We start from the raw sequence: 26913 nt of genomic DNA, 5'->3' as shown, positions 1-26913 counted from the left end.
GTTCAACGATAGTAACCCCCTTGACGCTTGATCTGCACCTGATGCTGGCCCTAGAGGGCAGATTATGACGTCAGTTTTATTTTTTAACACTTTCTGTGTAACAAGCATACATTTCTCTACTCTTTCTCTTTTCTTGAACTGAATTGGTGCTTTGTGCTTCAGGTCCTGTGGAGACAACTTTCCCTGGTCATGCTTGCTGTGTCCCTAGGCACATCCATGACCATGTAGTGTCTAGTCTCGTGGTTCCAACCATGGAGGTAGAAAATCGGTGGACAGGCTTATTGTAATGCATGGAATCGAATGAGGAATATAAAAACACACGACGTCCTTCGATTTCTGCCTCAACCAGCCTCGGTGTGAACCCGTGCCAACCCCCTGCACGCTGGTCTCAACAAGTCTCTGTTGGCAGGAACTGGCAGGGGAGCTTTTTTGGCGCTTGTCAGTTTCACGTTTTAGTGTATCCTCAATTTAAGCCCAATCCTTTCCACAGCCACAGGCTGCTCTCTCTACTTAACTCCTCAGAGAAGCTAAATCCTGCTCCACCACATTTACCAGTTGTCAAGGACATCGGCTACTTGAATCGTACATTAAATCTTTTGATCTGTGTTTTATTTCGGTAACTACAGTGGGGAGAACAAGTATTTGATACACTGCTGATTTTGCAGGTTTTCCCACTTAGAAAGAATGTAGAGGTCTGTAATTTTTATCATAGGTACACTTCAACTGTGAGAGACGGAATCTAAAACAAAAATCCAGAAAATCACATTGTATGACTTTTAAATAATTAATTTGCATTTTATTGTATGAAATAAGTATTTGATCACCTACCAACCAGTAATAATTCCAGCTCTCACAGACCTGTTAGTTTTTCTTTAAGAAGCCCTCCTATTCTCCACTCATTACCTGTATTAACTGCACCAGTTTGAACTCGTTACCTTTATAAAAGACACACTCCACACACTCAATCAATCAGACCCCAACCTCTCCACAATGGGCAAGACCAAAGAGCTTTTTTTTATTTTTATTATTTATTTTTTGGCTGTGAGAGTCAATTTATTTAAGCCCGCTGATTTAGGTGAATTTACCCTTGAACGTGTCACCTTAACCATCAACGCAACAATTGCCCCCCCTGAGAGATTTGGCAGGAGCCGCCACTGATGCCCTCATCTCTCTCTGAAGATCCCTCCTTGAGCAGGGGATCCAATCCAGGATTGAGGGGGGCGATGGTCTCTGATTAATCCAGTTTGAGTCCTGTTGGAAGGCCTGATGTGGACTCCCCTGTGTGTGGCAGTCTGTCCTGCGATCCTTGCTGAATGGTTGATGCCACCTTGTCCACTTCTATGCCATATTGGGTATCTACGGCTGATGATCGCTCAAGCTTGGCATGTTCAGGCTGGGTGCTATCCCTTTTCTTGTCATTAGAGGGCAGGCTGCCCCTGTCTGCCTGGGCCCTGGTGGTCTTCCTTAGTGCATTGCCCTTCATCATAGCCAACAGGTGGTCCAACATGATGCAGCCCTCCTCCTGGACTGGGGGGGCTTTACGAATTATTTTTCCGTTCTCCCCCCTCGGTCTCTTGGCGTCATCCTCCTCTTGCTGTTTCTTCCTCTTCTCTGCCTTGATGGCCTGCTCTCTCCAGGTCTGGTTTTCCTTGATTGCTTTAAGGAAGAGTCCTCTGAAGGTCTTGATGGTGTTGAACAGCTCCTCTAGTGAGAGGCGGGACGTGTCCTCACACAGATACTCTGCTAGCTCTTCCTTCTTCTTTTTGATGGAGGCAAAGAGCTCCTGCAGCTTCTCACAGGCCTCCAGGTTCCCCTTCATAGCAGTGAGATACTGCTGCTTGATATCCTCCTGAGAAGAAGAGGACACTTTTTTCTCAGAACCCTTCAACCGTTTGACCAGTGAGCTCGACTCTGCCTGAATAGAATCCACATTTATTCTAGCAGCCTTTTCACAGATCTCTAGATCATCCGGAAGGTTCAGCAAGTCAGCATGGGTTTTCTCCGCCTCCTCCAGGATGTGATGGAGCAATGTGATACGGGACTTGTTGGCTTTGGTATCTGTGAGCTTCAGCAAGGTGCTGATCTTGAAGCCATCTGCATTGCCTATGTGACTCCCATAGTTGAGGAAGTTTCCAATGTCAAGTATGAGCTTGCAGAAACTTGGAAGGCGGGTGCTCTCCTTCAAACTCTCACAGGCTGCGTCCAGCAGCTCAGCTTTGGGTTGCAGCATCTTTAACACAGAAGGGGTCTCCTCACAGAGAAGCATGCACTCGATCCTCATGGTGTAGCATGAAACTGATAGGAGCTCGAGGTAGAACCGATCCACACCGGCCAGCTTCTCTATCTCCCCTTGGTATGACTTGAGGTTCTCAATCTCATGTTTCTCCGGCAGTAACGTCTGCATCTGTTTCAGCACCTCGACGTCAAACTTGGAACGGTCCCCATTTTGGATCATAGCTACAAAGTCTTTATGTGAGCATCTGAACTGCTTCAAGAATATGTTCAAATCTAGATTTTTCTTGGCATCAATGAAGGATATCTCTTTGGGCTCTCGTTTGACCGTAGTGTTGGTACTTTTGGCCTTTGAGTCAGTCACTGGCAGACAGAAGAGCTCCTCAATGCTGGAGTAGTCAGGTTCCAGGGAATCAGACTGCACTGACGACCACATGGATTGGCTTTCAGACACCACTCTGGAGGGCAGCTTCTGCCAGTTGAGCTTCTTCATGCGCAGTGTGGGACAGCGGCTGGCCTTGGGGAGAGGAGCGTTCTGGGGCACAATAATACCTCCTCCAATACCTGGGGGAGGGGGTGGTGGGGGAGGGGGGCCCATACCAGGCAGGGGAGGGGGAGGTGGGGGGCCCATACCAGGCAGGGGAGGGGGAGGTGGGGGGCCCATACCAGGCAGGGGAGGGGGAGGAGGTGGACCTCCCTGCCCCATCCCTGGTAGAGGTGGTGGAGGAGGAGGTGGCATCCCAGGTAAAGGAGGAGGTGGTGGGGGTGCACCATAAGTGGTGCCTGGCAGGGGTGGGGGTGGGGGAGGAGGAGGGTTTGGGGTAGCAGCAGGAAGTGGAGGGGGAGGAGGGGGAGGAGGGGGAGTTACGGAAGCCATGTCTGATTGGTTGGTTGTGCTGCCGAGCAAGTCTGTCTGGATTGCCCTGTTGGTGGTCTTGGTCTTGGGACTGGCTGAGATCTGTTGTCTCTTGGAAGAGAGCAGGCGCTCCATCAAACGTTCAGCGGAGTCCATTTGTGAGTCGTGGGCCAGCAGAGTGGCACGGACAGCCAGGGCCTCCAGGGTCAGCCACACGTCTCCCCGTCCTGGAGCCACCAGCAGCAGAGCCTGCAGGATGGACAGCAGCTGGACAGAGGCTGGGGAGCTGCTCACTTTGGTGAGGAGGGAGGTGAAGACCTCCTGGTGACTGCTCATGTCGATGCCTCCGTACACCCTCTCCATCTCCTCCGCATCCTCGGCCATGGAATCCTCAAAGGCCTCACACTGGATGTTCAGGTCCAGGTCCTCAGTCTCCCTGTTACATAAACACACATGCACATATGCACGCACACGCACACACAACATAGGTATTGATGTTTGGGAAATCTTACAGAAAGTGACTGTGACTGTTGTTCCACCAACATTTGATTAGCATTTAATGCATCCCACACCTACCTCAGCATTGGCAGTATATCCAAAACTGGAAAATACATAATTAAGATGAATCCCAGTACTTTCAATATCTCAATATCTCTATATTATCTCAATGGCCAATGCACACAGTGTTTTTGTAGCACTGTCAAATGTTGCAAATGTTGTAATAGTTTCTTATTGCATCACAATGGGACAATTGGAAAAACTTCAACATTCTAAATTGCCTGACACAGAAGAGCTTGCCTTGAAAACGCCTTGTCTAATGGTTTCTATTTTATTTTTTTAAATATTTTTTTTACTTTCTTTTTATTGAGATGTTACAGATATACAAAAATAATACTTTTCAGTTTTGGTTTGTTTTTACACAAAACACAAACATGTCCCAACCCCCCCCCCCCCCCCCCCCCCCCACAAAATCCCAAGTGGTGCATCCCAGGACGAAGGATATAAATAAACAACAATAAATAATAATAATAATAATAACAGTGGTGATAGGTAATGAAGACAGTACAGGTAAGTAATCAAAGAGATAAAGAGAAATAAAGTGCAATTCATTTGTAAGTGAGGATAGATGAGATGGTCGTGTTGGTCTGTGATACCATGTCTGTTATGATTGTAATATGTCCCTCTCTAGAACGAGATGATGTATCTCTAGGGGTTTATCCTGATAAATAGATTCACAACATATGTCATCACTCAGCATCCAGCGCACTTGCATTGTCAGGGAGGGTTTTTAGTTTGTTGAAATAGGATATTATTGGGTTCCAGGTGAAATAAAAGCGGTCTTTGGACACCCTAAGTGTATATTTAATCTTTTCAAGTTTCAAGTGAAGCATAAGGTCAGTCAACCATAAGGAGGAATTCGGTGGTTTGGGGGATGTCCAACAAAGCAAAATCCTCCGTCGAGCAAGTAGAGTGGCAAATGCCACAATGTCTTTATGCTTGTTAATAATCTGTTGGTCAGTTGGCGCTATGCCAAAGATAGCTGAGTAGGCGTTAGGTTGCAGGTTCAGATCTAGTGCCTGTGAGAGGGTCCTGAAAACTGCTGACCAATAATCAAATAATAAGGGACATGACCAAAACATGTGTGTTAGCGTTGCCGGAGCGTTATGACATCTGCTACAATTCTCATCCACGTCAGGATAGATTCTGGCTAGCCTAGATTTGGAAAGGTGAATTCGGTGCAAGACCTTAAATTGGATTACGCCTAGTCTAGCACATGATGTGCTCCCGTTAACTCTCGTCAGAGCCTCAGTCCAGGAGTCATCGGGTATTACGTCCCCTAGCTCCTCCTGCCATTTCTCTTTAATTTTGTGGAGGGAAGTGTCTCCGAGGGATGATATGCTAGAGTAAATACTTGATATTAGGCCTTTTAGATTGGGAGGAATTTGGAGGATATCATCTATAGCAGAAGGTTGTGGTGCATTTGGGAAGTTTGGATCCAAACTTTTAATGAAATGTCGGACCTGGAGGTATCGAAAATAACTTGAGCGGGGAAGGTTGAATTTTTGAGAGAGGTGATTAAAGGTCGAGAAGACGCCCTCAGTATAGAGATCTTTAAATTTGGAGAGACCGAGTCTTTTCCATAAGGCGAAAGCATTGTCTATTCTGGCGGGGACAAAAAGGTGGTTATTGCAGATAGGGGCTAGGTTGGAGAAATCTTTTAAACCAAAGTGGCGTCGAAATTGTGACCATATTCGTAATGTATTAACAACAACAGGGTTAGAGGTGTAGTGTGGGGCAGATAGAGGGAGTTTGGAGGTAATCAAGGCGGAGAGGGATGTTGAAAGACATGACTCATTTTCTATTTCGCACCAAGACGGCTGTGGTGAATGGACCCAGTATATGATTTTCTGAATATTGGCAGCCCAGTGATAATAAAGCAAATTTGGTAGGCCCAGTCCGCCCTGGGACCGATGTCGCTGTAGAAGTCTTTTCTGTATTCTAGGGACTTTACCCCCCCCAAATGAAAGATGATATGGACTTATCTATGGACGAGAAGAAGGACTTTGGGAGGAATATAGGGAGACATTGGAAAAGGTAGAGGAATCGGGGTAGAACGTTCATCTTAATGCTTAATACAGTTGATCTTCCCTGCCAGTGATAAATTAATGGACCTCCATTTCTGTAAATCATCTTTTAATTTATTAACAAGGGGCGTGAAGTTTTTTTCATGTAGTTTAGAGAAGGACCGTGTAATATTAATTCCCAAATATTTGAAGCCAGATTTAGACAAATGGAAGGGCAAGTCACATTGTGGGATTGCGAGATCTAGGTTGTTCACTGGAAAACATTCGCTCTTAGTGAGGTTGATCTTGTATCCCGAAAAGCTACCAAATCTATGCAGCATCTGAACTATATGGGAAATGCATTGCACCGGTTCAGATACATACAACAGTAAGTCGTCGGCATATAGCGCCACCTTGTGTTCCTTCCCCCATCTAGAAATTCCATTTATTATTGGAGAAGATTTTAACATGATAGACAGAGGTTCGATGGCGAATGAGAATAGGAGTGGGCTCAGCGGGCACCCCTGGCGTGTCCCTCTCGACAATGAGAAAAATGTGGAGCGTTTCCCGTTCGTAACTACCGATGCCTTAGGACAGGGGTCGGCAATAGGCGGCCCGTGGGCCATTGCTGGCCCGTCACCAATAATATTTGGCCCAGCAGATTATTTTGAGAATCCACTTTTTATTTTTTATTTTTTTTATTTTTTTATAATAATATCGGACCGACAGTCCCACATATAGCGCCTATAATGTCCGAATAGAGAATCGAACTCCACCTGAATAATGCTTATTGTACTTTTATCCATGTTGAGAGTGAATGACACAGGGACAGACAATCAGGCAGCAAGGTGCACCGAAGCGCACTGACGCTGAACCCCTCAGAGTGAATCATAAGCAGGTGGACAACGCGTCACGGTGCTGAAATAGCCGACATACCGTGTGTGGTTTGAACAAAATAACACGAGCTCAGTAAGCCATTCAAACGTAATGTTTACGTATATGTGACTGCAACACACATATGAACAGTAACAACGCAAATTCTGTTTAATTTTCTGAAAAACATTGAAAACAAAATCGGCGCAAACAAAAAGCATCTCCCATCGGTCAGTATTTGCTTGATATCTGGTGATATTGACGTCACTTTAATCCACAGGCAGTTCTCAAGGTTTTTATGCATCCATCGATTCCTCTCGTGCGTCTTTATCGCATTCATTGACGAAAAGGACGACTCGCGTATAGAAAGGGAACATTGTGAGCACGGAAAATGTCTCTCACAACGGCTTTGCATTGATGAAACCAGGTAGGATGAACGTATAGTTCGCTGTCCATTCCTCTTTAAATGCCCTGTTTCCACCGTCAACTTTCCTCTTTAGACCTTTGGAGAGTGACATTATGTTTCTCTTGCTAGCAGGTTAAATGTTTGGCTAACTTCACCCGGCACGCAAACAACCAATCCAATAATAATAATGTGACCTTGTCTGGGAGGAGGGGGGAATAATTATCAGAATGAAACTGTTACATAATTATTAGAATAAGTTAGGCTACGCTACATCGTCAGTCCACACATTTATTATTCAAAAATATGGAAAAGTGTGAAACTACGTTTCAACGTTGTTGAGAATCACAACACAAACTCGCTAATCAAGCCAAAATACTGCAACATAATGGATTGGACAGCTACCTAGTTAACTAGAACACTACTTTACATTGTTAGCAGGTTCACAAAACAAGCTGTGTTAGTTGACTAGCGATGTGTACAGTCGAAAGAAAAGTCAAAGCATTAGAACGTGTCACATTTTAAAACAATCAATTACTTAAATTAGCCTTTGATTATGTTCGGGCCCGCCATCTAGTGGCTCAAAAAAAAATTGGCCCGAGGCCAAACCTAATTGCCGACCCCTGCCTTAGGAGATGAGTATAGTAGTCTGATCCATGCAATAAAAGTGGGTCCAAAGCCAAAAGCTTTCAGACATTCAAATAAGTACGCCCACTCCACTCTGTCAAAAGCCTTCTCCGCATCCAGGGAGAGAACCACCTCAGGTACCTCCTCGGACGTAGGAGAATGTACGACATTTAGAAGGTTTCGGATGTTAGAGAATGAGTGGCGGCCCAGCATGAAGCCAGTTTGATCAGGGGAGATCACCTCGTCTGTGAAGGACTCTAGACGCCGGGCGAGTGCTTTAGCTAATATCTTGACATCGCTGTTGAGCAGCGAGATGGGGCGATGTGAACCACACTCCGTTCTGTCTTTCCCTGGTTTCGGTAAAAGGGTTATGAATGCCTCTGTTAGCGTCTGTGGCAGGGCCTCATTATCCATTGAGTCATTGAACATTTCTAAGATGAGCGGAGTTAATTTGGTTGAGATTTTTTTGTAGAATTCGATGGGGTATCCATCAGGGCCCGGGGCCTTACTACTTTGCATAGCTGTGATTGCATTATAAATGTCGGTGTCTTGGAAGGGTAGTTCAAGTTCTGCTTTATGAACAGGGTTGATAACAGGGGCATTTAAATTTGTGAAGAAATGTTGCATATTGGTATCATCATTGGGTGCCTCAGAAGTGTACAATTTGGAATAAAATGCCCTAAAAGTCTCATTGATTTCGAGGGGGTCAGTTGTAAGCTCCCCATTTTCTCTTTTAATTTGTGGAATCTGTTGGTCAGAGGATTTACATTTTAATTGATGCGCTAACATTCTACCAGCCTTTTCCCCATGCTCATAAACAAAGCCTCGTGATTTCAGCAGCATACGTTCTGTCTTATCGGATGTTAATAACTCGTATTTGGCTTTGAGATTCAGCTTATTTTTGTAAAGCTCCGGGGTGGGAGAGTCAGAGTATTGATGATCTATGTCAATCATTGAGTTGAGAAGTTGCTCCTGTTCTTGCCTCCTAGCTTTGTTCAGCCTAGATGTGTATGCAATAATGTCCCCCCTTATTACTACTTTAAGGGTCTGCCAGAGCAGGGAGGGAGAAACAGTGTCGTCCCTATTGGTTTCCAAGAAATTGTCTATGGCAGTTGAAATCATTTGGCAGAATTCTTTATCTGTTAGTAGTGTGGTATCAAGTCTCCATGGAGCGCGGTCAGAGTAGTTAAGTGGGAAGGACAGATCCAATAGTACTGGGGCATGGTCAGATTCAATTATGGTTGAATATTCTACGTTTTTGACAAAGGGAAGTAGTGTTCTGTCTATAAAGAAGTAATCAATTCTGCTATATGAATGGTGGACGTGTGAAAAAAACGAGAATTTTTTATCGTGAGGAAATTGGAAGCGCCATGGATCGACACATCCAATTTGGTCCATGAACGCTGACAACATTTTAGCTAGGGATGTCCCGATCCCACTTTTTCACTACCGATACCGATACCTGGGCTTCGGGTATCGGCGATACCGATACCGATCCGATATTTGTATACATTTTTTGACCCCTGAATATTATATATATATATATTTTTTTTTTTTTTTTCCTAACACCAGGGGAGCCACCCCTCCTAAATTTCGTTGTTTGGTACCTGTACTGTAGCAATGACAATAAAGACCATTCATTCATTCATTCATTCAAATACCTCCCCAGTATATAGTCCACACCAACAACAGTTAAATTAAAGACTGCCAGCCTTTATTAAAGCAACAAAAATAGTACTCTGCAGTACTCAGTGACCGTATGTCAATATTTTTTTTAAAAAATAATGTTACTTTTCATTTGCACCTGATGCTGGCCCATTAGGGGTAACTTATAACTAATGCCCTCGATATTTTGATGTTTTACTTTCAGACGAGCCTTGTCTGTGCCATCTTAAAGCCACTATTCTCTGTTCAACGATAGTAACCCCCTTGACGCTTGATCTGCACCTGATGCTGGCCCTAGAGGGCAGATTATGACGTCAGTTTTATTTTTTAACACTTTCTGTGTAACAAGCATACATTTCTCTACTCTTTCTCTTTTCTTGAACTGAATTGGTGCTTTGTGCTTCAGGTCCTGTGGAGACAACTTTCCCTGGTCATGCTTGCTGTGTCCCTAGGCACATCCATGACCATGTAGTGTCTAGTCTCGTGGTTCCAACCATGGAGGTAGAAAATCGGTGGACAGGCTTATTGTAATGCATGGAATCGAATGAGGAATATAAAAACACACGACGTCCTTCGATTTCTGCCTCAACCAGCCTCGGTGTGAACCCGTGCCAACCCCCTGCACGCTGGTCTCAACAAGTCTCTGTTGGCAGGAACTGGCAGGGGAGCTTTTTTGGCGCTTGTCAGTTTCACGTTTTAGTGTATCCTCAATTTAAGCCCAATCCTTTCCACAGCCACAGGCTGCTCTCTCTACTTAACTCCTCAGAGAAGCTAAATCCTGCTCCACCACATTTACCAGTTGTCAAGGACATCGGCTACTTGAATCGTACATTAAATCTTTTGATCTGTGTTTTATTTCGGTAACTACAGTGGGGAGAACAAGTATTTGATACACTGCTGATTTTGCAGGTTTTCCCACTTAGAAAGAATGTAGAGGTCTGTAATTTTTATCATAGGTACACTTCAACTGTGAGAGACGGAATCTAAAACAAAAATCCAGAAAATCACATTGTATGACTTTTAAATAATTAATTTGCATTTTATTGTATGAAATAAGTATTTGATCACCTACCAACCAGTAATAATTCCAGCTCTCACAGACCTGTTAGTTTTTCTTTAAGAAGCCCTCCTATTCTCCACTCATTACCTGTATTAACTGCACCAGTTTGAACTCGTTACCTTTATAAAAGACACACTCCACACACTCAATCAATCAGACCCCAACCTCTCCACAATGGGCAAGACCAAAGAGCTTTTTTTTATTTTTATTATTTATTTTTTGGCTGTGAGAGTCAATTTATTTAAGCCCGCTGATTTAGGTGAATTTACCCTTGAACGTGTCACCTTAACCATCAACGCAACAATTGCCCCCCCTGAGAGATTTGGCAGGAGCCGCCACTGATGCCCTCATCTCTCTCTGAAGATCCCTCCTTGAGCAGGGGATCCAATCCAGGATTGAGGGGGGCGATGGTCTCTGATTAATCCAGTTTGAGTCCTGTTGGAAGGCCTGATGTGGACTCCCCTGTGTGTGGCAGTCTGTCCTGCGATCCTTGCTGAATGGTTGATGCCACCTTGTCCACTTCTATGCCATATTGGGTATCTACGGCTGATGATCGCTCAAGCTTGGCATGTTCAGGCTGGGTGCTATCCCTTTTCTTGTCATTAGAGGGCAGGCTGCCCCTGTCTGCCTGGGCCCTGGTGGTCTTCCTTAGTGCATTGCCCTTCATCATAGCCAACAGGTGGTCCAACATGATGCAGCCCTCCTCCTGGACTGGGGGGGCTTTACGAATTATTTTTCCGTTCTCCCCCCTCGGTCTCTTGGCGTCATCCTCCTCTTGCTGTTTCTTCCTCTTCTCTGCCTTGATGGCCTGCTCTCTCCAGGTCTGGTTTTCCTTGATTGCTTTAAGGAAGAGTCCTCTGAAGGTCTTGATGGTGTTGAACAGCTCCTCTAGTGAGAGGCGGGACGTGTCCTCACACAGATACTCTGCTAGCTCTTCCTTCTTCTTTTTGATGGAGGCAAAGAGCTCCTGCAGCTTCTCACAGGCCTCCAGGTTCCCCTTCATAGCAGTGAGATACTGCTGCTTGATATCCTCCTGAGAAGAAGAGGACACTTTTTTCTCAGAACCCTTCAACCGTTTGACCAGTGAGCTCGACTCTGCCTGAATAGAATCCACATTTATTCTAGCAGCCTTTTCACAGATCTCTAGATCATCCGGAAGGTTCAGCAAGTCAGCATGGGTTTTCTCCGCCTCCTCCAGGATGTGATGGAGCAATGTGATACGGGACTTGTTGGCTTTGGTATCTGTGAGCTTCAGCAAGGTGCTGATCTTGAAGCCATCTGCATTGCCTATGTGACTCCCATAGTTGAGGAAGTTTCCAATGTCAAGTATGAGCTTGCAGAAACTTGGAAGGCGGGTGCTCTCCTTCAAACTCTCACAGGCTGCGTCCAGCAGCTCAGCTTTGGGTTGCAGCATCTTTAACACAGAAGGGGTCTCCTCACAGAGAAGCATGCACTCGATCCTCATGGTGTAGCATGAAACTGATAGGAGCTCGAGGTAGAACCGATCCACACCGGCCAGCTTCTCTATCTCCCCTTGGTATGACTTGAGGTTCTCAATCTCATGTTTCTCCGGCAGTAACGTCTGCATCTGTTTCAGCACCTCGACGTCAAACTTGGAACGGTCCCCATTTTGGATCATAGCTACAAAGTCTTTATGTGAGCATCTGAACTGCTTCAAGAATATGTTCAAATCTAGATTTTTCTTGGCATCAATGAAGGATATCTCTTTGGGCTCTCGTTTGACCGTAGTGTTGGTACTTTTGGCCTTTGAGTCAGTCACTGGCAGACAGAAGAGCTCCTCAATGCTGGAGTAGTCAGGTTCCAGGGAATCAGACTGCACTGACGACCACATGGATTGGCTTTCAGACACCACTCTGGAGGGCAGCTTCTGCCAGTTGAGCTTCTTCATGCGCAGTGTGGGACAGCGGCTGGCCTTGGGGAGAGGAGCGTTCTGGGGCACAATAATACCTCCTCCAATACCTGGGGGAGGGGGTGGTGGGGGAGGGGGGCCCATACCAGGCAGGGGAGGGGGAGGTGGGGGGCCCATACCAGGCAGGGGAGGGGGAGGTGGGGGGCCCATACCAGGCAGGGGAGGGGGAGGAGGTGGACCTCCCTGCCCCATCCCTGGTAGAGGTGGTGGAGGAGGAGGTGGCATCCCAGGTAAAGGAGGAGGTGGTGGGGGTGCACCATAAGTGGTGCCTGGCAGGGGTGGGGGTGGGGGAGGAGGAGGGTTTGGGGTAGCAGCAGGAAGTGGAGGGGGAGGAGGGGGAGGAGGGGGAGTTACGGAAGCCATGTCTGATTGGTTGGTTGTGCTGCCGAGCAAGTCTGTCTGGATTGCCCTGTTGGTGGTCTTGGTCTTGGGACTGGCTGAGATCTGTTGTCTCTTGGAAGAGAGCAGGCGCTCCATCAAACGTTCAGCGGAGTCCATTTGTGAGTCGTGGGCCAGCAGAGTGGCACGGACAGCCAGGGCCTCCAGGGTCAGCCACACGTCTCCCCGTCCTGGAGCCACCAGCAGCAGAGCCTGCAGGATGGACAGCAGCTGGACAGAGGCTGGGGAGCTGCTCACTTTGGTGAGGAGGGAGGTGAAGACCTCCTGGTGACTGCTCATGTCGATGCCTCCGTACACCCTCTCCATCTCCTCCGCATCCTCGGCCATGGAATCCTCAAAGGCCTCACACTGGATGTTCAGGTCCAGGTCCTCAGTCTCCCTGTTACATAAACACACATGCACATATGCACGCACACGCACACACAACATAGGTATTGATGTTTGGGAAATCTTACAGAAAGTGACTGTGACTGTTGTTCCACCAACATTTGATTAGCATTTAATGCATCCCACACCTACCTCAGCATTGGCAGTATATCCAAAACTGGAAAATACATAATTAAGATGAATCCCAGTACTTTCAATATCTCAATATCTCTATATTATCTCAATGGCCAATGCACACAGTGTTTTTGTAGCACTGTCAAATGTTGCAAATGTTGTAATAGTTTCTTATTGCATCACAATGGGACAATTGGAAAAACTTCAACATTCTAAATTGCCTGACACAGAAGAGCTTGCCTTGAAAACGCCTTGTCTAATGGTTTCTATTTTATTTTTTAAAATAATTTTTTTACTTTCTTTTTATTGAGATGTTACAGATATACAAAAATAATACTTTTCAGTTTTGGTTTGTTTTTACACAAAACACAAACATGTCCCAACCCCCCCCCCCCCCCCCCCCCCCCACAAAATCCCAAGTGGTGCATCCCAGGACGAAGGATATAAATAAACAACAATAAATAATAATAATAATAATAACAGTGGTGATAGGTAATGAAGACAGTACAGGTAAGTAATCAAAGAGATAAAGAGAAATAAAGTGCAATTCATTTGTAAGTGAGGATAGATGAGATGGTCGTGTTGGTCTGTGATACCATGTCTGTTATGATTGTAATATGTCCCTCTCTAGAACGAGATGATGTATCTCTAGGGGTTTATCCTGATAAATAGATTCACAACATATGTCATCACTCAGCATCCAGCGCACTTGCATTGTCAGGGAGGGTTTTTAGTTTGTTGAAATAGGATATTATTGGGTTCCAGGTGAAATAAAAGCGGTCTTTGGACCCCCTAAGTGTATATTTAATCTTTTCAAGTTTCAAGTGAAGCATAAGGTCAGTCAACCATAAGGAGGAATTCGGTGGTTTGGGGGATGTCCAACAAAGCAAAATCCTCCGTCGAGCAAGTAGAGTGGCAAATGCCACAATGTCTTTATGCTTGTTAATAATCTGTTGGTCAGTTGGCGCTATGCCAAAGATAGCTGAGTAGGCGTTAGGTTGCAGGTTCAGATCTAGTGCCTGTGAGAGGGTCCTGAAAACTGCTGACCACTAATCAAATAATAAGGGACATGACCAAAACATGTGTGTTAGCGTTGCCGGAGCGTTATGACATCTGCTACAATTCTCATCCACGTCAGGATAGATTCTGGCTAGCCTAGATTTGGAAAGGTGAATTCGGTGCAAGACCTTAAATTGGATTACGCCTAGTCTAGCACATGATGTGCTCCCGTTAACTCTCGTCAGAGCCTCAGTCCAGGAGTCATCGGGTATTACGTCCCCTAGCTCCTCCTGCCATTTCTCTTTAATTTTGTGGAGGGAAGTGTCTCCGAGGGATGATATGCTAGAGTAAATACTTGATATTAGGCCTTTTAGATTGGGAGGAATTTGGAGGATATCATCTATAGCAGAAGGTTGTGGTGCATTTGGGAAGTTTGGATCCAAACTTTTAATGAAATGTCGGACCTGGAGGTATCGAAAATAACTTGAGCGGGGAAGGTTGAATTTTTGAGAGAGGTGATTAAAGGTCGAGAAGACGCCCTCAGTATAGAGATCTTTAAATTTGGAGAGACCGAGTCTTTTCCATAAGGCGAAAGCATTGTCTATTCTGGCGGGGACAAAAAGGTGGTTATTGCAGATAGGGGCTAGGTTGGAGAAATCTTTTAAACCAAAGTGGCGTCGAAATTGTGACCATATTCGTAATGTATTAACAACAACAGGGTTAGAGGTGTAGTGTGGGGGCAGATAGAGGGAGTTTGGAGGTAATCAAGGCGGAGAGGGATGTTGAAAGACATGACTCATTTTCTATTTCGCACCAAGACGGCTGTGGTGAATGGACCCAGTATATGATTTTCTGAATATTGGCAGCCCAGTGATAATAAAGCAAATTTGGTAGGCCCAGTCCGCCCTGGGACCGATGTCGCTGTAGAAGTCTTTTCTGTATTCTAGGGACTTTACCCCCCCCAAATGAAAGATGATATGGACTTATCTATGGACGAGAAGAAGGACTTTGGGAGGAATATAGGGAGACATTGGAAAAGGTAGAGGAATCGGGGTAGAACGTTCATCTTAATGCTTAATACAGTTGATCTTCCCTGCCAGTGATAAATTAATGGACCTCCATTTCTGTAAATCATCTTTTAATTTATTAACAAGGGGCGTGAAGTTTTTTTCATGTAGTTTAGAGAAGGACCGTGTAATATTAATTCCCAAATATTTGAAGCCAGATTTAGACAAATGGAAGGGCAAGTCACATTGTGGGATTGCGAGATCTAGGTTGTTCACTGGAAAACATTCGCTCTTAGTGAGGTTGATCTTGTATCCCGAAAAGCTACCAAATCTATGCAGCATCTGAACTATATGGGAAATGCATTGCACCGGTTCAGATACATACAACAGTAAGTCGTCGGCATATAGCGCCACCTTGTGTTCCTTCCCCCATCTAGAAATTCCATTTATTATTGGAGAAGATTTTAACATGATAGACAGAGGTTCGATGGCGAATGAGAATAGGAGTGGGCTCAGCGGGCACCCCTGGTGTGTCCCTCTCGACAATGAGAAAAATGTGGAGCGTTTCCCGTTCGTAACTACCGATGCCTTAGGACAGGGGTCGGCAATAGGCGGCCCGTGGGCCATTGCTGGCCCGTCACCAATAATATTTGGCCCAGCAGATTATTTTGAGAATCCACTTTTTATTTTTTATTTTTTTTATTTTTTTATAATAATATCGGACCGACAGTCCCACATATAGCGCCTATAATGTCCGAATAGAGAATCGAACTCCACCTGAATAATGCTTATTGTACTTTTATCCATGTTGAGAGTGAATGACACAGGGACAGACAATCAGGCAGCAAGGTGCACCGAAGCGCACTGACGCTGAACCCCTCAGAGTGAATCATAAGCAGGTGGACAACGCGTCACGGTGCTGAAATAGCCGACATACCGTGTGTGGTTTGAACAAAATAACACGAGCTCAGTAAGCCATTCAAACGTAATGTTTACGTATATGTGACTGCAACACACATATGAACAGTAACAACGCAAATTCTGTTTAATTTTCTGAAAAACATTGAAAACAAAATCGGCGCAAACAAAAAGCATCTCCCATCGGTCAGTATTTGCTTGATATCTGGTGATATTGACGTCACTTTAATCCACAGGCAGTTCTCAAGGTTTTTATGCATCCATCGATTCCTCTCGTGCGTCTTTATCGCATTCATTGACGAAAAGGACGACTCGCGTATAGAAAGGGAACATTGTGAGCACGGAAAATGTCTCTCACAACGGCTTTGCATTGATGAAACCAGGTAGGATGAACGTATAGTTCGCTGTCCATTCCTCTTTAAATGCCCTGTTTCCACCGTCAACTTTCCTCTTTAGACCTTTGGAGAGTGACATTATGTTTCTCTTGCTAGCAGGTTAAATGTTTGGCTAACTTCACCCGGCACGCAAACAACCAATCCAATAATAATAATGTGACCTTGTCTGGGAGGAGGGGGGAATAATTATCAGAATGAAACTGTTACATAATTATTAGAATAAGTTAGGCTACGCTACATCGTCAGTCCACACATTTATTATTCAAAAATATGGAAAAGTGTGAAACTACGTTTCAACGTTGTTGAGAATCACAACACAAACTCGCTAATCAAGCCAAAATACTGCAACATAATGGATTGGACAGCTACCTAGTTAACTAGAACACTACTTTACATTGTTAGCAGGTTCACAAAACAAGCTGTGTTAGTTGACTAGCGATGTGTACAGTCGAAAGAAAAGTCAAAGCATTAGAACGTGTCACATTTTAAAACAATCAATTACTTAAATTAGCCTTTGATTATGTTCGGGCCCGCCATCTAGTGGCTCAAAAAAAAATTGGCCCGAGGCCAAACCTAATTGCCGACCCCTGCCTTAGGAGATGAGTATAGTAGTCTGATCCATGCAATAAAAGTGGGTCCAAAGCCAAAAGCTTTCAGACATTCAAATAAGTACGCCCACTCCACTCTGTCAAAAGCCTTCTCCGCATCCAGGGAGAGAACCACCTCAGGTACCTCCTCGGACGTAGGAGAATGTACGACATTTAGAAGGTTTCGGATGTTAGAGAATGAGTGGCGGCCCAGCATGAAGCCAGTTTGATCAGGGGAGATCACCTCGTCTGTGACGGACTCTAGACGCCGGGCGAGTGCTTTAGCTAATATCTTGACATCGCTGTTGAGCAGCGAGATGGGGCGATGTGAACCACACTCCGTTCTGTCTTTCCCTGGTTTCGGTAAAAGGGTTATGAATGCCTCTGTTAGCGTCTGTGGCAGGGCCTCATTATCCATTGAGTCATTGAACATTTCTAAGATGAGCGGAGTTAATTTGGTTGAGAATTTTTTGTAGAATTCGATGGGGTATCCATCAGGGCCCGGGGCCTTACTACTTTGCATAGCTGTGATTGCATTATAAATGTCGGTGTCTTGGAAGGGTAGTTCAAGTTCTGCTTTATGAACAGGGTTGATAACAGGGGCATTTAAATTTGTGAAGAAATGTTGCATATTGGTATCATCATTGGGTGCCTCAGAAGTGTACAATTTGGAATAAAATGCCCTAAAAGTCTCATTGATTTCGAGGGGGTCAGTTGTAAGCTCCCCATTTTCTCTTTTAATTTGTGGAATCTGTTGGTCAGAGGATTTACATTTTAATTGATGCGCTAACATTCTACCAGCCTTTTCCCCATGCTCATAAACAAAGCCTCGTGATTTCAGCAGCATACGTTCTGTCTTATCGGATGTTAATAACTCGTATTTGGCTTTGAGATTCAGCTTATTTTTGTAAAGCTCCGGGGTGGGAGAGTCAGAGTATTGATGATCTATGTCAATCATTGAGTTGAGAAGTTGCTCCTGTTCTTGCCTCCTAGCTTTGTTCAGCCTAGATGTGTATGCAATAATGTCCCCCCTTATTACTACTTTAAGGGTCTGCCAGAGCAGGGAGGGAGAAACAGTGTCGTCCCTATTGGTTTCCAAGAAATTGTCTATGGCAGTTGAAATCATTTGGCAGAATTCTTTATCTGTTAGTAGTGTGGTATCAAGTCTCCATGGAGCGTGGTCAGAGTAGTTAAGTGGGAAGGACAGATCCAATAGTACTGGGGCATGGTCAGATTCAATTATGGTTGAATATTCTACGTTTTTGACAAAGGGAAGTAGTGTTCTGTCTATAAAGAAGTAATCAATTCTGCTATACGAATGGTGGACGTGTGAAAAAAACGAGAATTTTTTATCGTGAGGAAATTGGAAGCGCCATGGATCGACACATCCAATTTGGTCCATGAACGCTGACAACATTTTAGCTAGGGATGTCCCGATCCCACTTTTTCACTACCGATACCGATACCGATACCTGGGCTTCGGGTATCGGCGATACCGATACCGATCCGATATTTGTATACATTTTTTGACCCCTGAATATTATATATATATATATATTTTTTTTCTTCCTAACACCAGGGGAGCCACCCCTCCTAAATTTCGTTGTTTGGTACCTGTACTGTAGCAATGACAATAAAGACCATTCATTCATTCAAATACCTCCCCAGTATATAGTCCACACCAACAACAGTTAAATTAAAGACTGCCAGCCTTTATTAAAGCAACAAAAATAGTACTCTGCAGTACTCAGTGACCGTATGTCAATATTTTTTTTAAAATAATGTTACTTTTCATTTGCACCTGATGCTGGCCCATTAGGGGTAACTTATAACTAATGCCCTCGATATTTTGATGTTTTACTTTCAGACGAGCCTTGTCTGTGCCATCTTAAAGCCACTATTCTCTGTTCAACGATAGTAACCCCCTTGACGCTTGATCTGCACCTGATGCTGGCCCTAGAGGGCAGATTATGACGTCAGTTTTATTTTTTAACACTTTCTGTGTAACAAGCATACATTTCTCTACTCTTTCTCTTTTCTTGAACTGAATTGGTGCTTTGTGCTTCAGGTCCTGTGGAGACAACTTTCCCTGGTCATGCTTGCTGTGTCCCTAGGCACATCCATGACCATGTAGTGTCTAGTCTCGTGGTTCCAACCATGGAGGTAGAAAATCGGTGGACAGGCTTATTGTAATGCATGGAATCGAATGAGGAATATAAAAACACACGACGTCCTTCGATTTCTGCCTCAACCAGCCTCGGTGTGAACCCGTGCCAACCCCCTGCACGCTGGTCTCAACAAGTCTCTGTTGGCAGGAACTGGCAGGGGAGCTTTTTTGGCGCTTGTCAGTTTCACGTTTTAGTGTATCCTCAATTTAAGCCCAATCCTTTCCACAGCCACAGGCTGCTCTCTCTACTTAACTCCTCAGAGAAGCTAAATCCTGCTCCACCACATTTACCAGTTGTCAAGGACATCGGCTACTTGAATCGTACATTAAATCTTTTGATCTGTGTTTTATTTCGGTAACTACAGTGGGGAGAACAAGTATTTGATACACTGCTGATTTTGCAGGTTTTCCCACTTAGAAAGAATGTAGAGGTCTGTAATTTTTATCATAGGTACACTTCAACTGTGAGAGACGGAATCTAAAACAAAAATCCAGAAAATCACATTGTATGACTTTTAAATAATTAATTTGCATTTTATTGTATGAAATAAGTATTTGATCACCTACCAACCAGTAATAATTCCAGCTCTCACAGACCTGTTAGTTTTTCTTTAAGAAGCCCTCCTATTCTCCACTCATTACCTGTATTAACTGCACCAGTTTGAACTTGTTACCTTTATAAAAGACACACTCCACACACTCAATCAATCAGACCCCAACCTCTCCACAATGGGCAAGACCAAAGAGCTTTTTTTTATTTTTATTATTTATTTTTTGGCTGTGAGAGTCAATTTATTTAAGCCCGCTGATTTAGGTGAATTTACCCTTGAACGTGTCACCTTAACCATCAACGCAACAATTGCCCCCCCTGAGAGATTTGGCAGGAGCCGCCACTGATGCCCTCATCTCTCTCTGAAGATCCCTCCTTGAGCAGGGGATCCAATCCAGGATTGAGGGGGGCGATGGTCTCTGATTAATCCAGTTTGAGTCCTGTTGGAAGGCCTGATGTGGACTCCCCTGTGTGTGGCAGTCTGTCCTGCGATCCTTGCTGAATGGTTGATGCCACCTTGTCCACTTCTATGCCATATTGGGTATCTACGGCTGATGATCGCTCAAGCTTGGCATGTTCAGGCTGGGTGCTATCCCTTTTCTTGTCATTAGAGGGCAGGCTGCCCCTGTCTGCCTGGGCCCTGGTGGTCTTCCTTAGTGCATTGCCCTTCATCATAGCCAACAGGTGGTCCAACATGATGCAGCCCTCCTCCTGGACTGGGGGGGCTTTACGAATTATTTTTCCGTTCTCCCCCCTCGGTCTCTTGGCGTCATCCTCCTCTTGCTGTTTCTTCCTCTTCTCTGCCTTGATGGCCTGCTCTCTCCAGGTCTGGTTTTCCTTGATTGCTTTAAGGAAGAGTCCTCTGAAGGTCTTGATGGTGTTGAACAGCTCCTCTAGTGAGAGGCGGGACGTGTCCTCACACAGATACTCTGCTAGCTCTTCCTTCTTCTTTTTGATGGAGGCAAAGAGCTCCTGCAGCTTCTCACAGGCCTCCAGGTTCCCCTTCATAGCAGTGAGATACTGCTGCTTGATATCCTCCTGAGAAGAAGAGGACACTTTTTTCTCAGAACCCTTCAACCGTTTGACCAGTGAGCTCGACTCTGCCTGAATAGAATCCACATTTATTCTAGCAGCCTTTTCACAGATCTCTAGATCATCCGGAAGGTTCAGCAAGTCAGCATGGGTTTTCTCCGCCTCCTCCAGGATGTGATGGAGCAATGTGATACGGGACTTGTTGGCTTTGGTATCTGTGAGCTTCAGCAAGGTGCTGATCTTGAAGCCATCTGCATTGCCTATGTGACTCCCATAGTTGAGGAAGTTTCCAATGTCAAGTATGAGCTTGCAGAAACTTGGAAGGCGGGTGCTCTCCTTCAAACTCTCACAGGCTGCGTCCAGCAGCTCAGCTTTGGGTTGCAGCATCTTTAACACAGAAGGGGTCTCCTCACAGAGAAGCATGCACTCGATCCTCATGGTGTAGCATGAAACTGATAGGAGCTCGAGGTAGAACCGATCCACACCGGCCAGCTTCTCTATCTCCCCTTGGTATGACTTGAGGTTCTCAATCTCATGTTTCTCCGGCAGTAACGTCTGCATCTGTTTCAGCACCTCGACGTCAAACTTGGAACGGTCCCCATTTTGGATCATAGCTACAAAGTCTTTATGTGAGCATCTGAACTGCTTCAAGAATATGTTCAAATCTAGATTTTTCTTGGCATCAATGAAGGATATCTCTTTGGGCTCTCGTTTGACCGTAGTGTTGGTACTTTTGGCCTTTGAGTCAGTCACTGGCAGACAGAAGAGCTCCTCAATGCTGGAGTAGTCAGGTTCCAGGGAATCAGACTGCACTGACGACCACATGGATTGGCTTTCAGACACCACTCTGGAGGGCAGCTTCTGCCAGTTGAGCTTCTTCATGCGCAGTGTGGGACAGCGGCTGGCCTTGGGGAGAGGAGCGTTCTGGGGCACAATAATACCTCCTCCAATACCTGGGGGAGGGGGTGGTGGGGGAGGGGGGCCCATACCAGGCAGGGGAGGGGGAGGTGGGGGGCCCATACCAGGCAGGGGAGGGGGAGGTGGGGGGCCCATACCAGGCAGGGGAGGGGGAGGAGGTGGACCTCCCTGCCCCATCCCTGGTAGAGGTGGTGGAGGAGGAGGTGGCATCCCAGGTAAAGGAGGAGGTGGTGGGGGTGCACCATAAGTGGTGCCTGGCAGGGGTGGGGGTGGGGGAGGAGGAGGGTTTGGGGTAGCAGCAGGAAGTGGAGGGGGAGGAGGGGGAGGAGGGGGAGTTACGGAAGCCATGTCTGATTGGTTGGTTGTGCTGCCGAGCAAGTCTGTCTGGATTGCCCTGTTGGTGGTCTTGGTCTTGGGACTGGCTGAGATCTGTTGTCTCTTGGAAGAGAGCAGGCGCTCCATCAAACGTTCAGCGGAGTCCATTTGTGAGTCGTGGGCCAGCAGAGTGGCACGGACAGCCAGGGCCTCCAGGGTCAGCCACACGTCTCCCCGTCCTGGAGCCACCAGCAGCAGAGCCTGCAGGATGGACAGCAGCTGGACAGAGGCTGGGGAGCTGCTCACTTTGGTGAGGAGGGAGGTGAAGACCTCCTGGTGACTGCTCATGTCGATGCCTCCGTACACCCTCTCCATCTCCTCCGCATCCTCGGCCATGGAATCCTCAAAGGCCTCACACTGGATGTTCAGGTCCAGGTCCTCAGTCTCCCTGTTACATAAACACACATGCACATATGCACGCACACGCACACACAACATAGGTATTGATGTTTGGGAAATCTTACAGAAAGTGACTGTGACTGTTGTTCCACCAACATTTGATTAGCATTTAATGCATCCCACACCTACCTCAGCATTGGCAGTATATCCAAAACTGGAAAATACATAATTAAGATGAATCCCAGTACTTTCAATATCTCAATATCTCTATATTATCTCAATGGCCAATGCACACAGTGTTTTTGTAGCACTGTCAAATGTTGCAAATGTTGTAATAGTTTCTTATTGCATCACAATGGGACAATTGGAAAAACTTCAACATTCTAAATTGCCTGACACAGAAGAGCTTGCCTTGAAAACGCCTTGTCTAATGGTTTCTATTTTATTTTTTTAAATATTTTTTTTACTTTCTTTTTATTGAGATGTTACAGATATACAAAAATAATACTTTTCAGTTTTGGTTTGTTTTTACACAAAACACAAACATGTCCCAACCCCCCCCCCCCCCCCCCCCCACAAAATCCCAAGTGGTGCATCCCAGGACGAAGGATATAAATAAACAACAATAAATAATAATAATAATAATAACAGTGGTGATAGGTAATGAAGACAGTACAGGTAAGTAATCAAAGAGATAAAGAGAAATAAAGTGCAATTCATTTGTAAGTGAGGATAGATGAGATGGTCGTGTTGGTCTGTGATACCATGTCTGTTATGATTGTAATATGTCCCTCTCTAGAACGAGATGATGTATCTCTAGGGGTTTATCCTGATAAATAGATTCACAACATATGTCATCACTCAGCATCCAGCGCACTTGCATTGTCAGGGAGGGTTTTTAGTTTGTTGAAATAGGATATTATTGGGTTCCAGGTGAAATAAAAGCGGTCTTTGGACCCCCTAAGTGTATATTTAATCTTTTCAAGTTTCAAGTGAAGCATAAGGTCAGTCAACCATAAGGAGGAATTCGGTGGTTTGGGGGATGTCCAACAAAGCAAAATCCTCCGTCGAGCAAGTAGAGTGGCAAATGCCACAATGTCTTTATGCTTGTTAATAATCTGTTGGTCAGTTGGCGCTATGCCAAAGATAGCTGAGTAGGCGTTAGGTTGCAGGTTCAGATCTAGTGCCTGTGAGAGGGTCCTGAAAACTGCTGACCAATAATCAAATAATAAGGGACATGACCAAAACATGTGTGTTAGCGTTGCCGGAGCGTTATGACATCTGCTACAATTCTCATCCACGTCAGGATAGATTCTGGCTAGCCTAGATTTGGAAAGGTGAATTCGGTGCAAGACCTTAAATTGGATTACGCCTAGTCTAGCACATGATGTGCTCCCGTTAACTCTCGTCAGAGCCTCAGTCCAGGAGTCATCGGGTATTACGTCCCCTAGCTCCTCCTGCCATTTCTCTTTAATTTTGTGGAGGGAAGTGTCTCCGAGGGATGATATGCTAGAGTAAATACTTGATATTAGGCCTTTTAGATTGGGAGGAATTTGGAGGATATCATCTATAGCAGAAGGTTGTGGTGCATTTGGGAAGTTTGGATCCAAACTTTTAATGAAATGTCGGACCTGGAGGTATCGAAAATAACTTGAGCGGGGAAGGTTGAATTTTTGAGAGAGGTGATTAAAGGTCGAGAAGACGCCCTCAGTATAGAGATCTTTAAATTTGGAGAGACCGAGTCTTTTCCATAAGGCGAAAGCATTGTCTATTCTGGCGGGGACAAAAAGGTGGTTATTGCAGATAGGGGCTAGGTTGGAGAAATCTTTTAAACCAAAGTGGCGTCGAAATTGTGACCATATTCGTAATGTATTAACAACAACAGGGTTAGAGGTGTAGTGTGGGGCAGATAGAGGGAGTTTGGAGGTAATCAAGGCGGAGAGGGATGTTGAAAGACATGACTCATTTTCTATTTCGCACCAAGACGGCTGTGGTGAATGGACCCAGTATATGATTTTCTGAATATTGGCAGCCCAGTGATAATAAAGCAAATTTGGTAGGCCCAGTCCGCCCTGGGACCGATGTCGCTGTAGAAGTCTTTTCTGTATTCTAGGGACTTTACCCCCCCCAAATGAAAGATGATATGGACTTATCTATGGACGAGAAGAAGGACTTTGGGAGGAATATAGGGAGACATTGGAAAAGGTAGAGGAATCGGGGTAGAACGTTCATCTTAATGCTTAATACAGTTGATCTTCCCTGCCAGTGATAAATTAATGGACCTCCATTTCTGTAAATCATCTTTTAATTTATTAACAAGGGGCGTGAAGTTTTTTTCATGTAGTTTAGAGAAGGACCGTGTAATATTAATTCCCAAATATTTGAAGCCAGATTTAGACAAATGGAAGGGCAAGTCACATTGTGGGATTGCGAGATCTAGGTTGTTCACTGGAAAACATTCGCTCTTAGTGAGGTTGATCTTGTATCCCGAAAAGCTACCAAATCTATGCAGCATCTGAACTATATGGGAAATGCATTGCACCGGTTCAGATACATACAACAGTAAGTCGTCGGCATATAGCGCCACCTTGTGTTCCTTCCCCCATCTAGAAATTCCATTTATTATTGGAGAAGATTTTAACATGATAGACAGAGGTTCGATGGCGAATGAGAATAGGAGTGGGCTCAGCGGGCACCCCTGGCGTGTCCCTCTCGACAATGAGAAAAATGTGGAGCGTTTCCCGTTCGTAACTACCGATGCCTTAGGACAGGGGTCGGCAATAGGCGGCCCGTGGGCCATTGCTGGCCCGTCACCAATAATATTTGGCCCAGCAGATTATTTTGAGAATCCACTTTTTATTTTTTATTTTTTTTATTTTTTTATAATAATATCGGACCGACAGTCCCACATATAGCGCCTATAATGTCCGAATAGAGAATCGAACTCCACCTGAATAATGCTTATTGTACTTTTATCCATGTTGAGAGTGAATGACACAGGGACAGACAATCAGGCAGCAAGGTGCACCGAAGCGCACTGACGCTGAACCCCTCAGAGTGAATCATAAGCAGGTGGACAACGCGTCACGGTGCTGAAATAGCCGACATACCGTGTGTGGTTTGAACAAAATAACACGAGCTCAGTAAGCCATTCAAACGTAATGTTTACGTATATGTGACTGCAACACACATATGAACAGTAACAACGCAAATTCTGTTTAATTTTCTGAAAAACATTGAAAACAAAATCGGCGCAAACAAAAAGCATCTCCCATCGGTCAGTATTTGCTTGATATCTGGTGATATTGACGTCACTTTAATCCACAGGCAGTTCTCAAGGTTTTTATGCATCCATCGATTCCTCTCGTGCGTCTTTATCGCATTCATTGACGAAAAGGACGACTCGCGTATAGAAAGGGAACATTGTGAGCACGGAAAATGTCTCTCACAACGGCTTTGCATTGATGAAACCAGGTAGGATGAACGTATAGTTCGCTGTCCATTCCTCTTTAAATGCCCTGTTTCCACCGTCAACTTTCCTCTTTAGACCTTTGGAGAGTGACATTATGTTTCTCTTGCTAGCAGGTTAAATGTTTGGCTAACTTCACCCGGCACGCAAACAACCAATCCAATAATAATAATGTGACCTTGTCTGGGAGGAGGGGGGAATAATTATCAGAATGAAACTGTTACATAATTATTAGAATAAGTTAGGCTACGCTACATCGTCAGTCCACACATTTATTATTCAAAAATATGGAAAAGTGTGAAACTACGTTTCAACGTTGTTGAGAATCACAACACAAACTCGCTAATCAAGCCAAAATACTGCAACATAATGGATTGGACAGCTACCTAGTTAACTAGAACACTACTTTACATTGTTAGCAGGTTCACAAAACAAGCTGTGTTAGTTGACTAGCGATGTGTACAGTCGAAAGAAAAGTCAAAGCATTAGAACGTGTCACATTTTAAAACAATCAATTACTTAAATTAGCCTTTGATTATGTTCGGGCCCGCCATCTAGTGGCTCAAAAAAAAATTGGCCCGAGGCCAAACCTAATTGCCGACCCCTGCACTACATGGTCATGGATGTGCCTAGGGACACAGCAAGCATGACCAGGGAAAGTTGTCTCCACAGGACCTGAAGCACAAAGCACCAATTCAGTTCAAGAAAAGAGAAAGAGTAGAGAAATGTATGCTTGTTACACAGAAAGTGTTAAAAAATAAAACTGACGTCATAATCTGCCCTCTAGGGCCAGCATCAGGTGCAGATCAAGCGTCAAGGGGGTTACTATCGTTGAACAGAGAATAGTGGCTTTAAGATGGCACAGACAAGGCTCGTCTGAAAGTAAAACATCAAAATATCGAGGGCATTAGTTATAAGTTACCCCTAATGGGCCAGCATCAGGTGCAAATGAAAAGTAACATTATTTAAAAAAAAATATTGACATACGGTCACTGAGTACTGCAGAGTACTATTTTTGTTGCTTTAATAAAGGCTGGCAGTCTTTAA

At 44.9% G+C, this 26913-nt stretch overlaps 3 protein-coding genes across 3 annotated transcripts; all 3 read right to left on the bottom strand.

Moving 5' to 3' along the window:
* Positions 1–2: 2 nt before the first annotated feature.
* On the bottom strand, positions 3–3520 carry LOC308167915 (inverted formin-2-like; the record flags this gene model as incomplete). The annotated part of the gene is made up of 2 exons (XM_080542392.1): positions 1361–3520; positions 3–50 (listed from the first exon to the last, which is right to left on the bottom strand). Exons 1-2 carry the CDS (start codon positions 3470–3472, stop codon positions 3–5), a joined length of 2160 nt encoding a protein of 719 aa, XP_080398518.1. The 5' UTR covers positions 3473–3520.
* Positions 3521–9466: 5946 nt separating this feature from the next.
* Positions 9467–18243, bottom strand: LOC308167914 (inverted formin-2-like; the record flags this gene model as incomplete). The annotated part of the gene is made up of 3 exons (XM_080542391.1): positions 9467–9514; positions 10825–12988; positions 18236–18243. The coding sequence occupies 3 exons, from the start codon at positions 18241–18243 to the stop codon at positions 9467–9469; spliced, it is 2220 nt and encodes a 739-aa protein (XP_080398517.1).
* A 681-nt stretch (positions 18244–18924) lies between these two features.
* LOC308167913 (inverted formin-2-like) lies at positions 18925–26639 on the bottom strand (the record flags this gene model as incomplete). The annotated part of the gene is made up of 3 exons (XM_080542390.1): positions 18925–18972; positions 20283–22446; positions 26635–26639. The coding sequence occupies 3 exons, from the start codon at positions 26637–26639 to the stop codon at positions 18925–18927; spliced, it is 2217 nt and encodes a 738-aa protein (XP_080398516.1).
* Between the last annotated feature and the right edge of the window lie 274 nt (positions 26640–26913).

This window comes from Nansenia antarctica (assembly GCF_963989245.1).
Source record: "Nansenia antarctica genome assembly, chromosome: 11".
In the NCBI taxonomy this organism is placed as follows: domain Eukaryota; kingdom Metazoa; phylum Chordata; class Actinopteri; order Argentiniformes; family Microstomatidae; genus Nansenia; species Nansenia antarctica.
Note: the sequence above shows the minus strand (reverse complement) of the source record. Positions and strands in the feature narration are given on the sequence as shown.